Source organism: Apodemus sylvaticus, chromosome 13 (genome assembly GCF_947179515.1).
Source record: "Apodemus sylvaticus chromosome 13, mApoSyl1.1, whole genome shotgun sequence".
NCBI classification, from domain to species: Eukaryota; Metazoa; Chordata; class Mammalia; order Rodentia; family Muridae; genus Apodemus; species Apodemus sylvaticus.
The window spans coordinates 54,690,449-54,705,871 of record NC_067484.1 but is presented as its reverse complement, the minus strand read 5'-3'; the positions used below and the strand labels follow the sequence as shown (position 1 = coordinate 54,705,871).

The 15,423-nt window shown below is 41.2% G+C and overlaps 1 protein-coding gene across 2 annotated transcripts in view; it reads right to left on the bottom strand.

Moving 5' to 3' along the window:
- The window catches only part of Jakmip2 (janus kinase and microtubule interacting protein 2), a 50,357-nt gene extending 35,256 nt beyond the window's left edge, over positions 1 to 15,101 (bottom strand). For both annotated transcript variants that reach the window (XM_052155412.1, XM_052155413.1), the window contains exons 1-4: positions 14,973 to 15,101; positions 6,082 to 6,579; positions 2,344 to 2,553; positions 453 to 551 (exon numbers count right to left, since the gene is read on the bottom strand). In XM_052155412.1, coding sequence (XP_052011372.1) covers positions 453 to 551; positions 2,344 to 2,553; positions 6,082 to 6,579; positions 14,973 to 15,101 — 936 coding nt within the window. The remainder of the gene's footprint in view (positions 1 to 452; positions 552 to 2,343; positions 2,554 to 6,081; positions 6,580 to 14,972) is intronic.
- Positions 15,102 to 15,423: the final 322 nt, after the last annotated feature.

The following is a 15,423-nucleotide window of genomic DNA, read 5'->3' as shown; positions in this document are numbered from 1 at the left end:
CAACCACTTGGGGGCTCACAACCATCTGTAATGGGTTCCAATGCTTGCCCTCTTTTGGTGTGTCTGAAGCGAGTGACAGTGTATTCACATACATAAAATAAGTAAACAAATCTCAGAAGAAAAGAAAGAGAGAGAGAAAGAGGAAGGAAAAGAAAGAAAGAAAGAGAAAGAAAGAAAGGAAAGAAAGAAGGGACGGAAAGAAAGAAAAGAAAAAGAAAGAAAGAAAAGAAAGAAAGGAAAGAAAGAGAGAGAAAGAAAGAGAAGAAAGAAAGAAAGAAAAGAAAAAGAAAAAGAAAAGGAACGAAAGAAAAAGCATTTACTCATCTGGAGTTACTTGGGGCAGCAACTTTGTGAGTCTTTATCATGTTGGACTTTTACTACCTGTGCACTTTTATTGTGATAAACTACAGAACACAAGGCATCCTTTAGAACAGAACAGCAGTGCAACTCACCAACTCGTTTCGCTCATCTCCAAGCAAGGTGTTCCTATCTTCTAACTTTCGTATAGTGGCGTTCAATTCAGCTATTCTCTTTTGATTTCTTCGCAAATCCTACATGTGAGAACTAGAATGAGTATTTTTGAACCAGCATTAGTAAAAGTAACAAGTGCACTACTTCCAATTTGGCCCATGAAGATGAATGGTCTTTTACTAAGAGAAGACTAGTTAGCCCTTTCTAAATGTCAACATTTACTCCTGAGTGAAGACCATGCCTGGTTAAAACCACAAATGAATTCCATGTGGCAGACAAACCCTGGACACCAGTCTTGTGGTGCAGAAAGGGTGACAGAAGGTAGAAACAGGTTATCAGAGCTGTTTGTCATGTTATCTAGGTTCAGGGAATATGCTCATGTTGTTTCCTGTGACACAGACACCTGTCTGCTTTTATACTTAGCCATAGAGGGGACAGATTAGGAACTAGACATCAGGCTTTGTGAATTTCTGTACATTCATGGAAAAAAAAAGGTAATTGTGAAGAACATATTATCTTCATGTGCAAAGGGCAGGTTATTTCAAATAAACTGGAATAAAATATTTTACACAGCATAACCAATTATTATAAATTACCTTACACATAGCAGTTCCCACTTAATCATGGGCTATAGGACTACTCTGATTACATGCTGGGGATTCTATTATTCTTTTCATTTTGATAGTGGCTCGCTGTTGTATTGGTGGAGCAGTTCCACACCCCTGGAGTCATCCTAGCCTAGAGGGCTTAACACAACCAGCCAAATTGCAGTGGTTCTACATCAGCCCAGGTCTTGTAGAGGATGACTGTAATCAGAGCCACTAGGAATAAGTATGGACCAAATACAATGTTCTGTATTCTCTAAATGGTGTCTTATAACAGATAGACCATCTTGAAGAAACCACCATGGCTTCCATCTTATTAAACCTGGAAGCGGTTTGTATAAGGAAACTTAGGTAATGAATTTGAACCAAGAGGGTTTAAATCCAAACTCCATTTTTGAAGTGGGATAATCATGATATATCACATGTAAGTATTAACAAAAGAATTAAACTGCCCATGTGCTATACCTTAGATCAGTATATACTTACCACTGCCTACTAGGGTGTGTGTGTGTGTGTGTGTGTGTGTGTGTGTCCTCCTGTATATGCTTGAGTGTGGAAGTGTGTATGTCCCCTGAAAAATCAACTCATGAACTACTCATTACTTTGTTCTATGTAATACTTTGGAACTCATTTTTGTTCCTAAGTCACACATTTTCTTTTTCTTTTTCTTTTCTTTCTTTTTTTTTTTTTTTTTGCAACAAAATCATTTGATATATCACTACACTCAAGCTTATATCTCTCAGTGAACACCTAAGAATAATCTCTCATGTAAAATTTTGACAATCTGTTGCAGTAAGTGGCAAGTTCACTAAACTAAAAGCTTTCCTTCTATGGCTATAGATGATTTGGTCTTTTTTTTTTACAAGCATGCACCCCAATCTCTGAAGATGATAGCTGTCTTTGTCAATCTCTAATCCAGTTCACACATGGGAAAATGATCAATTTTGCCAACAGGCCAATATCTTCACTTAACTCATGATTTTTACAATAGATTCAAGTGGGAATAGATATCACTGGGCTAGAAAAATTCCGTGAAAAGTCCAGACACTTGCAGCTCTTCCGTAGTCTGCTAATGAAGCACAGCCCACTCTGTTGTCTGCAAGTCTAGAAAAGCCTGTTCCCAAGATACATGCTGGTTTTATAGTAGGAGGTAGAATTGATTCCTTTGTACTTATAGAGAGGAAAATAACGTTAAGTGAAAAGCAGAACTCAGGGGCTAAATAATAGATGATTCCGGCGTTGTTAACCTCAACTCGTAGGGACTTACCGGGCTGCTGCAGTGTTCAGAGCCATCGCCTGCTCTTCCTGGAATCTCTCTTTTCGGACTGCTCATGTTACACTCTGCCTCCTTGACAAGGAAGAGCTGCTCATCCAAAGCCTCCTTCTGCAGCTGGAGTTTCTGTACATAGCCTGTCTGTGTCTCCAGTTCCTTTTCCAGGGAAAAGATGATCCTGTCCTTGGCTTTGATTTCATCCATCTGAGTTAAACGAGAGGCAGGACATTTAATTTGACTATGATATGAATGAATTCCATTTTCACCATGGGAAGTCCACCTCTGGTGATGCAAAAAAAAAATTTCTCTGGAATCTGACATACAGTGTACTGAACTCACAAATAACGTGGGTTGACTTTGTAGGAGTCATTGTAGGGAGTAGCATTGACTAATAAAAGGTATACCCTGAATGGGTGATGTTTTTACATTCAGTGTCTGAAATGATGTGGGTTGATTAGCAAAGAATAAATTTAAAGTGAACTGTTAGCTTCAATAAAGATACATTCAGGATATCCTGCTATGACCATTCTCAGGATAAACAAATTATTACTGTCTCTTTTTAGGGAAACAGCATTTGGTCTTGATCCTAATATTGATTGATACTATCAGCCAGTCATTTGCAACTGAAGGAAATAACATGCTTCCCAGTAGTGGTTTACTTATTTTCTAGGAAGTGTCAATTTTGGTTCCATCTCAGGTGGTCCTGTTGTGTGAGCTTTCTTTTCCCACCCACACCTTAAGGCAGCCAGCCTTGGCAATCATTTTACCATTACTGCCAGAATAGGAAAGAGAAATGCCTGATAATTAGAGCTAAAATATTTCCTCATATATCTGTGGAAAATAATTATTGATTTCAACACTCATGTATTCTAATCCTAGGTGTAGCAAAAAAAACATCTATTCATTTTGTACGTAAGACACAGGTGTCCTGTACCAGTGGATCAGAGTTCCAATTGGCTGGAATCTGTCTGCTGTGCCTGGATAAGGGACATCCAACAAATGAAATGAATGTAAGCATTTTTGAAGATTATAGACACTGGGTAAAACCTTTTTGTCCCATTTCACTATATTCTATGTGCATACTTAAAGGGGAAACAAGAAAAGACATTTGGCATAAATGTCATTCTTTTCTCTCCTTTCTCATATGTAGTGACTCACCCACTTAGTGTGTTTCTTTGCCATACTCTTTAGATGGGGAGGGCAATACAGCATCTGTTTGCACTGCCTTTCTTTAACTGCACTCCGATGCCTGTCTGTTGACTCTGGGCTATGTGACTGCTAAAGTCTGTATCATCCTGTAACATCACCTGATAGCCGCTAAAGCTCGAAAGAGTGTCCTGTCAATTTGGAAGCTGTACTGTCTTATTCCTTAATGAAGTCTGAGTCCAGGGTTAAGCTGAGCACACACAGGAGTTGACATATACAGAGTTATTTGCAGATTAATACAGCCCATAACCTGCACGTCCCTGGCTACTTGTGATGTTTTTGTATTATGGCAGATGCTCATTAACACCCCATGGAGTTAGCCTTACCACCTCTCATATTATAAATGATCCTTTACAGTAAAAATCTGGTCCTTGGCCGTATTTGCAGGCCTACGGTTAGGTTATACAAGTTATCTCACTTTCTATTTATGTCCTGTTCAGTAGGTTCCATGGCCACTCTGCACCAGATGAGACTCAGAGCCTGAAAGGTTAAACATTACATCATTGTCATCTGCATTGTGAGTGATGAAATCTTGATACTTTACCTTCATCTTCAGAGCCCAGAGTCCTTCTGTCAGACTCTGTGGTGTACTGGCTCTATGATTATCCACATACCCCCAGAGTTTCCCAATGTGGTCCCCAGGAGAATATCTAACCATGTAGGAGGACTCTATTACACAGTGGTTATGAATACTTAATTTGAGTCTAGTGATACTGTAAAATTAACCAGTGGTCTAGTCCATAGATAAGAAGAATTGTAGGGGGCTGGAGAGATGGCTCAGTGATTAAGAGCACTGGCTGTTCTTCAAAAGGTTCTGAGTTCAATTCCCAGCAACCACATGGTGGCTCACAGCCATCTGTAATGGGATCTGATGCCTGCTTCTGGTGTGAAGAATTGTAGAATTTTTTTGATCTCATTTCCTACCCTGCCCCACCCCAGGCTCAAAAGTGCATATGAGGGTGAGGGAAGGGTTAGGAAATAAAAATGACAAAGGGAGGACAGGAACACAGACATTATTAAAACATTTCCTGTACTGTTCTATTTGCACCCAATTTTTGAGCCACTATTCGGGTTGTTTAGATCTCATGGTTGCTGAGGAAAATCTCCTGCCTCCTTCAGTACTGTTCCTGGAAAGAAGTACTGGGGGAGGGGTTGGTTGTGACTAATTTGTCGATTTCACACTGAAAGGCAAGCAAGAGTATTTAATTTAAAGCTTTCTTGTAACTCACCTACCTGACTGTTCCATCATTCAGTCTTGAGTCCTTCGTCAACTACGGTCATTTCAGAAACCAAGAGCAGGGCAGAGACCATTATTTTTCTGCGCTGCATTTAGCTTCCATTGGCAAACAGTGCAGCAGAATGAACTGCTCACAAACAGTGTCGGGGGCAGAACGTCACAGTCACACTGCACCACATTACTGAGAAAATGACACAGGCTTAACTTGTAAAATGTTCTATGGGAACCACTTTTAGCTTAAAGTGGAAATCCTAGAGACATAGAATTTCTAGGAAATTACTGAGGATTGGCAGACATGGGGGAAAGGATGGTTTTTCCTGAATATCACTCTGCTTAGAGAAACATATTATTAAATACATTTTAAAATCAGTGGTTCTCAACCTTCCTAATGCTGCAATCCTTGAAAACAGTTCCACATGCTATGGTGACTATCAACCATAAAATTATTTTTTGTTGCTATTTCACAACTGTAATTTTGCTTCTCTTATGAGGTAGAGGTTTGCCAAAGGGGTTTCGACCCTCAGGTTGAGAATCACTGTTCTAAAGATTTAAGCAAAGTCAATTTTTACATGTAGATGAATATAAGTTTCCATCCTGAGATAATAAACAAGGTTAACCTAGGGTCCTACAGCTTTTAAGACATGCATTAATTTAATTTATTTATTTTAGCACTGTGAAATTTTCTGTAGCTTTTGGCTTTGCATGCTAAGAGAAAAAAATCTGTGTGTGTTGAACTAAAGAAAATTGGAAACAGCAAGAAGCCACTTCTGAATGACATCCAAGTGAATAAATAAATAATAAACAAAATAAAATAAAAACAGGATAGCTCATAATAAATACTTCTTGCTTAATTGGGGAGAAGGAACCATTTTTAAAATGACCAGGGATTTTTATAGCACCAGTGTTTGCGCTGTTCACTCAGGATGTTTTCAATATTTTCAGACAAATTGTAGAAACGTCCCTCTGTCCTGTAAAATACTAATGAAATTTTACAACCAGGAAGCCCACAGCAACAAGCTAAGATTAGGAGGGTTTGTAATTTACAGTCCTCTCATGGACCACCCAAGCACACAGGTTGCTACAAGAATACCTGTGCACCCACGTGAATGCAATTATTATAAAATATACTATGAAGATGGAAATTCTAATATCTCTTACATTTTACAGCTCCAGTTTCTACTAAACTACCTGCCAATGTACCTTGCACTTCAGACAGCACAACTGACAAGAAAACACCCAACAGAGCTCTGACAGAGTCTCCTGCTCGCCCTGCTCCCATTAGTACTAACCAGCCTCCGTATATCCCGTTCCGATTCCCACTTGATCTTCGAGATGGCTTCCTGGTGGGACTGGTGCTCACTCCTAAGATCCCCGGCCTTGATTTTGTCCGCTTGGATCATATTGCTCAGAGCCTCATCCACCTGCTTCTTGGCAGTTTTCAAGTCTGTAATTTCCTGCAAGAGCTTCAGGCGCTCTGCATCGAACTGTTTCCGGGCCTCCTCCCGGGCCTCAATGGTGAGTGCTGTCCTTACTTTGTCACTGCTGCCATCCCGGAGAGCACACAGGGCAGACTTGAGTCTCTGGATCTCTCCATCCCGCACCTTCACTGTCCTTGACATTTCCTGCTCATGCTGCTTGATGAGGTTCTCCCTCACGGCCTGCAGCTCCTTCATCTTCTCCTCGTGGAGCTTGGCTTTAAGCTCTGTCACCAGGACCGTGTGTTTGCGCTGCTCCAGCTCACGGATCCTCTTGGCTTCTTGAGTCTTCTCTCTTTCAAGCTTTGATACCTAAAGGCAGGGAGGAAAAAAGGATGAAAAAGCCTGAGCCTCAAAGAAAACGCTTCCTCCCAGACGGGATCTTGCAGCTTAGGCTGTTATGATCTCTTAATACCTTATTTATTAAAAAGGGTTGGGTGGGGGGCGGGGAGTACAAGCTACTGTGTGCTCAGGGGAAAAGAAAGCCTGGGCCTTAAAGCAGAGACTGGTGTGTAAACGGAGGAAACATCTAAGACGTTTATCTTAGCGTGTTCAGACAAACGTTTGATTTTCTGAGGTCTTCTTAATCAGTATGTGGTCCATACATAGGCAGCTCCAGTGACATCCAGAAGCTTGTTAGAATTGCAGAATCCTGGTTCCCCACCAAATCTGTAATTAAGAATGTGCTTTAAACAACTCCCCAGGCAACTGGTATACCCAGCAAAACTGCGAAGCTTGGCTGGGGTGGTTCTCCCATTGATAGAGAAATGCCTATAATTATCAATTGCACAATCCTGGCTTCATCCAAACCCATAAATATGGGTATCTCTGCATGGCTCCAAGTTTGATGCATCAATAAGGTGCCTAAAATATTATTGTTCGATGCTCCTCTTTCTCATTTGGGAGGGAGGAGTGAGGGTGTAGCCCAGACTGCTGATAATGGAGAAGGTAATAAATAAAGATAGTTATGATAGCCATGACCTACTTCATTGTTCTTTGTATGGCAACCATGTTCCATTCCTCAACTTGATATATATATATATGTGTGTGTGTGTGTGTGTGTGTGTGTGTGTGTGTGTATGTATGTATATGTATATATACATACACAAACATGCTCACTAGTTAGCCGAACAGATAGCAACCCTAAATTGGGTAATCTGTTGGGTTCTCCTTTAACTATAGGGGTTTAGGCATGTTGCTTCTGCATGCTGCTGCAGGAGGTCTCTTTTTAGTCTCTTATCCCTTGACCTTGCTGTCCCCTAAGCCAAATGCTCCAAGTAATTTCATAAGAATTTCTTCTAATCTTTCCACCTTTCAAGAATCCTGCTGAAAATAATCTTTCGCATTTAGTTACATTTCCAGTGACAGTATTCATTCTTTTCAGTCTGCGCTTCTTAAATGTGACCCAGTAAATCCCTGATTTAACAGAATGCTATGAAGTGGTAGCTGGCCATCTCGGTAGCTTGAAAAGGTCCCTCTGTGATCCTGTGCTATTTTCTCCTCCACTCAGTTCATCCTATAGCCTGCCTGTGTCACCTCCCTGCCTCTTTGTCTCGGTAGATAGGGAAACACACACAGGCACACACAGGCACACACAGGCACACACACACACACACACACACACACACACACACACAGAGAGAGAGACACAGACAGACAGACAGACAGAGAGACTGAAAAAAAATGAAGACAATTTGAGAGCCCCGAGAGCATTATCTGATTCTGTGACAGTCTTTTCTCCAATTGGAAAGTTTTAATAATAAAACATATTTTTAATTTTTGTTGAAATTAACCTCTCCTGCTTAAAGTATATTCTGATTGTGTTTTTTTTTCCCTTTCCCATAATTTGATAGCTTTTCAACCTAACTAGAAGAGAATATGTTGGATTTTACTTACCTCAGTAACTTACCTATCTTCAGCTACAACAGTATTTTCTAAGGGAAGTAATGTTTGGTGAGCATATGTTTTTTTAAGGCACAGGAGTTAATCTCACAGTGGTCATCCTATAAGGGTGCAGAACCCAAGAAGACTTGGTGAAGCAGCAGTCACGTGTGTCCCAATGACTGTCTTCTGATCTCAGCTTGACGTGGTGGATACTTGGTACACTGAATACTTGCAGTATTGCAAGCATGAGATTAGCTCCCAGTATAAAATACACTATGGATTTTGTCGATTTATCACAAGACAGAGTTTCTTGTTAGCCCTTTGCCATTTGTTGAAATGATAATATTTTGTGTGAGTTAAGTTAAACTATACCAGGGAAAGCAATTGATCCCAAAAAAGTTGGTCACAAAACAATTAATTTAAGGTCACTTAACTGGCATTCATGTGCAGATCACATTTCATGTCTTTTGGCCAGCGTTGCTCTAGAGTTCTCTGGGGTTCATTTGAAGAGAATGACTTTCTTCACATGGCTAGCTATGCTCTCTTGATAAATCCCAGCCCTGGCACTACCTTTGGAGCTGTTCCAAAGCCACAGAAGCCCCTCCACACTGAGAATGGAATGCCCATACCTCAGCCTTGCCAGTCAGGCTCCTATGCAGGTTGAGCAGGACTCGGTCCCTCCGTCCCCTCCCCCACTCCTGCTCCAGACACAAGAGAATATGCTATTTTCTGCATATGGCTTATATTTGTACCTGTCTGCCTACAGTCTCTTTTCCCTGATGGCTCTCCCCTTGGTTCTCTTTGGGATTCTCACATTCTTTCTGGCCCTGCTCCTTAGCATCCTTTCCTGACATGTGACCCTGATTGCCTAGGATTAAGCTAATGTCTACTGTTCTTTGTCTTCTCGGTGTACTTTGTTGGTCCTTAGTACATTTGTCTTTATGTAAGATATCTTTTGCATGCTTCTCTCATCTCCACCTCCTCTTATCCTGTCCCTGATTGGAAACTCCTAAGAGACTACCATTGTATATTTAGTTATTGCAGGCACAGCACAGTAAGGAGCAAGGAACACAGGCTCAATTGCAGGCCATATGCCATTGTTTTCTGGCTAGCCCTGTAAGCAGAGGCATGGATAATATGTCCTGCCAAACAGTTTAGAGAGCTCAGAGAGTTACCAAGGTAACTATGCGTTCACTCATACACCCTTGCAAGACTCTACAGCAAAACACAATATCTCTAACATGTAAGGATGCCTCTCTGCTCTTGACAATGTAGACTATGTTCTCATCTTTCCAGAGTAAACAGAAAATGGTAACCTCCTGGTATGGGATGAGGAAACTACAGCTTGTATATATCTCTGCATTTTTAAATAAAGATCCATTAGAAAACAACCATGCCTATCCATTGCTTGGGGCTGTTTTCACATTACAGTGATTGGTTTCTTTCAGAGACTGCCTGACCCACAAACTCTAAGACATTTAGTATCTTCTACTTTGTAGGAGGTTTCTTAATTCCTATTCTAGATAATGCATTTATTTTTTAGAAGAAGGGCTTCCCTCCTTAATTTAGAAACTCAGTTTAGTTTCCATTAGGAATGTACCCTTAGCTTGAGTGATGGGAACTTGGTCCTTCTCTGTCTCAGCAGTGTTTAAGGTAGTAGCATTGGGAAGAGGATCATGACAACATGGCTACTGGGCACAAGGTCCTAAGGTAAACATCACTTCATAGGACAGTGACCAGCTATAATGAGAGTGGACACCATGTAAGGAATTTTATGTTTGCATTTCTGTTCACCAACTAAGACAGAGGTTCTCAGCCTTCCTGATACTGGAACCCTTTAATTCAGTTCCTCATGTTGTGATGACCCTAACCATAAAATTATTTTTATTGCTCCTTCATAACTATAATTTTGCTGCTGTTATGAATCATAATGCAAATATCTGTGTTTTAGGTGACCCCTGTGAAAGAGTAGTTCCACCCCAAATAGTTCCCAAACAATAGGTTTGTCTAAGAAACACTGGTCTAAGAAAATGTGTTTGAAAAATGCCTGTAATAGTTATATCTAGAACCATGTTAAAAACTCATGGAAAAATAACTTGAACTGTTATATACACTATGGTATATAAGGCAATATTGTTTTTGATATGACCGGAGACATTCCACTCTGAACGACTCATGTCAAAGTCTCTTGAAGTACCTAACATAGCATCTTCTTGTGATTTTGTCTTAACTGTGTTGTTTCTGTCAGATGATAAATAGCAATCTTTCATGTGTATCAGCAGAGAGGGGGGGATTAAAAGAACAAAAAGACGATAAAAATAAAGCCGGGTGGAGAATATATTCCAGCCCAAAGAGAAAGCTAAAAAAACAAATGCTGATCGTGGTGTCAATCACTCAGGAGAATTCACAAAACAAAGAAATGCTCACATATGTTTCAGTTGCCATGGAAACAGCAATTATTTGCAGGATCTCTTGATATGACTTGTTTTCCCTTTACACTTACCTGGAAAAGTGTTTCACTTTGTGGGAGATGCAATTTGGGAGACTCCAGAGACCATAACAAACTGATTTTCAAATGTCCTATGCTGTGACCCTTTTAAACATTTCCTTGTGTCATGGTGACCCACAACCATAAAATTATTTTTTTTTGCTACTTCATAACTGTAATTTCCCTACAGTTTTCAAATCATAATGTAAATATCTGATATTTCTGATGGTTGGAGGCAACCCTTGTGAAAGGTCCTACAAGATCACAACCTACATGTTGAAAACCACTGCAGTTGTGTGGTGAAGTCTTTTTCAAAACTTTTATACAATTTAGGCATTAAGCCAGAAGGTTTAAATATCCTAATATAAAACCTCGAGATGAGGAGATAAAAGAGCTATTGCTGAAGAGAAATGTAAATATGAACATGATAATATTTTGAAATGGAGAAAATTATTTAGCAAATAAGGATCATTTTGAACAGTGTGGGTGTTTTGCAGAGATAACTTAAGCTCAGCCACACATAGGCTGGCTGGTGCTTGCGTGTGTCTTACTCTAAGTTGATGCCTTTGTAAATAGGCATTGTACATATTAGTAAATTTGACCTGATGGTCAGTCCTGCTTTATCTATAGTATTTGTACCCACTATTTCAGGGGAGAAAAGAAGAAACAATCCTTCTATAAGCACAACACAAACTCTACCATTGTGGCCAAGGGCCAAGAGCCAAGTCCAGAGCCCAGGCCTGATGGCTCTCAAACTTTCAGTAAACTCCTTTACCTCTGTCAGCCTTTTTCCTATTGGCATAATGGGCTGATGATCTCATTCTCATCTGGTTATGGAGAAGATGACTCAATGTATCAAAAGCAAGTGACTAAGCATCAGTAGATACTATCATGTTCATTTTGAAAATATTGTTGCATATGGTAATATATTATACAGTGTTACATCAAGCCACCACCAACAAAAATGCAAATACACATAATGTATGACTAACGTGGCTACCCTACATTAAGAGTGCAGTAACTATTTCCAAACAGAAAGAAATGCCCAAAGCAAAATCTGGACTCCCTTGGCGATGTGTTGAGTTCCCTGGTGTTGGTGATGAATGGTCTTGACTCAGAAGGCATTGAGAATACAGATGGCCGTACAGAGTAGGGAAGCCAGTGGAGAGGCAAGGATAAGTAACACTGAACAAAGCTGTGAAAATGAAAATTCAAATCCTTTCTGCCCTAGAGATTCAATAGGAGGAAAAGATCACTATAAAAAATATGTCCTGTGATAAGCGTTCCAGTGGGACACGAGGAAGAGGCACCATGACTGCTTTATGCAGGCCTCGTTCTGTGTTTCCTGTCAGTATCTCTAGTCTGGCTCTCAGAAATATCCATGGAAATCCTGGCAAGATAAGCGTGAAGGTGACTGGAGTTTTAATGAACTCTTAGAAGCTAAGGATTAAAAATCAATCGCAGCATTGGAGGTAAAGGCAAGGACCAGGCTGTGAGGTTATCAAGATGGGTCAAGCTATCAGAAGATGAAGCTTGGGTTAATCTGCTCTGCATGTTCCTGCAGAGTGACTTCACAGTAAACCAGCAGGGATTGTCACCGGAGCCTAAGAACTTTCAGACAAAAGGGCTGAGAGGCTGCATGTATGGGAAAATCTTCTCAGCTCTGGGGTAGCACTCTGTCCCCCCACTCCACCCTCCTCTCCCTCACCCTCTTCTCTTCCTTCTCTGATTTCTTCTTTCAGTTAGGCCTCTTGAAAACAGAAGCAAAGGTGCAGAAAGAAAGAAAAATACCACACTCTAAGTCTGAGTTTTCCCAGAGGCTCTGGGAACGGAGGATAGAGAAGGGTGGTTGGTTTTCTAAGGGGATCGTAATGATGGAGGCAGAGCTCAGGTGCTCAGGCCCCACTTGATCTCTTATATCCATGAAAAGAATCCCCATTTTGGGGACTCCACTTGCTGCCTCCGGAAAGCAAGTGAGTTAAGCAAATTGAAACTCATTCTCTCCCCACAGTGAAATCAGTAGAGTAACCACAGGCTTCTTTCCTCCCAAACTGGCTGTGAAGACCATGAGGTCAGGTGTCAAGGGCTTTGCATCCTGAATGCCTGCTTCATCTGGCTGCTCCCGTTTGGAGACCTTGCTCCCCAGCCTGTGCTGCCCAGGTTGGCTAACTGCAGCCTATACCTCAGAACCCTCTTCTCTGTTCCCATGTCTTCATCCTCTTTGTTATCCTGCCCACACCACTCCTCCCTGAAACTGTATCCTGCTCCTAGAGAAAGTACATTCCCTGGAGAACCCAGTGAGGGAGTACATCCCATAGCAATCTATACTGAGCAGGGGATGGCAGCCTCATGGTACCCACAGGCAGCAATATATATACAATATATATATATATATATATATATATATATATATATATTCACATAGTGGCTTGGAGTATTGCTTCAAAGAGAAAGACAGGCCTTTCTTCACTCAAGCCTGAGCTTTCCTATCAAAATATGACAGTAAGAATGTTACTACAGAGATGTCAGGAAAGCATTGAAAAACGGTTAATGAGGGTTCATTCCGTAAGTAGTTCTGAGCCCTGCCTGCAAACTAGGTAGCAACTTTCTTCATTCAAACAGAAACATACAACAATGCCTGCCCGAGAGGGGGAAAACTGGAAACTGAGGGTCAAAAGAGATCACCACACAATGCACTTCCCATGTTTAACATCAGCTACCTACTAGCATGTTCTTTCCCTAGCACAGATGGAGCAGCATCTACTTGACAGATGAGCAAAATGGGACTTGAAGACCTACTCAGGGCCAATCAGGCGCTAAACGGAAGAACGGGTTCTGTGATGAGATGAACTGTGCATGTCGGAGTGTGTGATGGATGGTGTACACGGGGTCTGCTGTAGCTAGTTATTTATATTATCAGATGAAGCATTTACGGTGGACTCGGTTCTCTGCACAGTGGGCCTTTTCTATAAATGCCAACAGCATTATGTGTTTTGCTGAGAAAATGAATAATGGCCCATCATCCCAAAGGTTTCCAGGCTTTATTCTTTCCTTCCCAGTAGTTGGATTGTCATTTTATCATAAGAGCCTCAGGGTTAAGCAGGGAGTGTAAATTCATACCTTGGCTTTGATCATGTTTTCCCCAAGAGTCTGCTCCTTTGAAAACACAATCGTATTTATCTATAATGAAATTGCTTTATGATGCATTCGCCCTCTGCTTCCTTTTGCTACTGACATGCAGAGCTTTGCTCTAACTTCTGTATGGAGGTTGTATCTAACTGTGAGGAAAGAGTGAAGGTCAGGGGTACCTGGGAGAAGGGATGAGACAGTCGAGTTCTTAAGAAGCCTACTGCTAGAGCCTTGCCAGAGGAAGAGGGGTTGGCACCTGCCTGCTGCCAACATGGAGGCTGTGCCAGGACAGGTTAGGTGCCATTCTAGAGCTGTCTGTTTTAAAAACATTAAATGTGTGGAATACTTGCAGAGGTGGGGTCTCCTTTGGAATATTGTGGCTATTTTTCTCCCTTAAGCATTCCTATGACTATCATTCGTCACCCCATCTTTACTAAATGGAGCCTGCTTCCCTTCAAATGTTATTTTGTCCAAGGCAAAGTGAATCTGAACAAACTGGATGCTGGTAGGAGGCAAGACCTGGAAAGATCCTACAGGGAAGGACCAGCTAATCCCCAAACTGAGTCCCTCTCATCTGAAGCTATGCTGCACTCCCTATCTCACCTACTTAACCCAAATTGTTAGCTTATATGTTCAGGAACCTCAATATGTACTGGGCTCTCCCAGGTTATTCTCTTACAGGGTGATACGTGAGAGATGAATCACAGATATAGGCCCTGAGACACGCAAATCTGCTTCCTAGGAGAGAGAAAAATATATAATGCCACAAACTTCTGATTCACAAATTAATGCCTTTTAAATGTGTGAATGTCTTTGCTTCATCGGGGCTACAGATCTTTCCCTCATGAACTTCACATTGGAGTTTATTAATCAAAGGCCAATTCAGCAGAAATAGGTAGAAATGGCCTCAAACAGATTCCAAACTCATTTATTACTTTCATTGAACAGGGTGAAATAGGTTTGGTGTAAAATGAAATTTCTTACAGTGATCAAAGAGAACACCCAAACAGTGAAATATTTGTTAGTTTGTGATCAAGAATATTTTTGTAGTAACAGTTATCTAAATGATGCAATTTGATATTAGCATGGTTGTCTCTGGGCTGCAGGGATCAAAGCCCAGAATTCAAGGGAATTGTTGAGTTTGTTGAACATGGTGACAACCTTGGGCTGGCTGGAGTCGTGGCCCCAGGCAGCTCCTACTCACCTTGGATTTCTCTTGATGCAGTTCTATCTGAATGTCTGTGAGTTTGGTCCTGAGGTCTTCGTTGGCAGCTTGAAGGGCGACAATGAGTGCCTCGGGCTTCTCGCCCTTATTTCGCCCTTTCTTGGACATTGTCCCTTTCTAAATAGAGTCTTTTGGGTTTTAATCCTCTCACACAGGTACTGCCATGTTACTGTTTCATTTCCTGGAGTGAGATGCTTCAGCCACTACTGCGTGGTGTTCCTGGCTAAGGTCTTCTCGAACGCTGCCCCAGAAGTCCTAGGAAGAGACAGAAATGGTGGTGACTGTTTGATGATGACATGAATTTGTGTCAGTTCATCCACTCCTACCCAGAGTGGCCTATAAGCGCCCTCTCCTGAGGCTCTGCCAGCTCTAGAAGCTCCCTTATCCTGTATTTTGTATGGAACTCACAGTGACATTTTCAATCCCATTG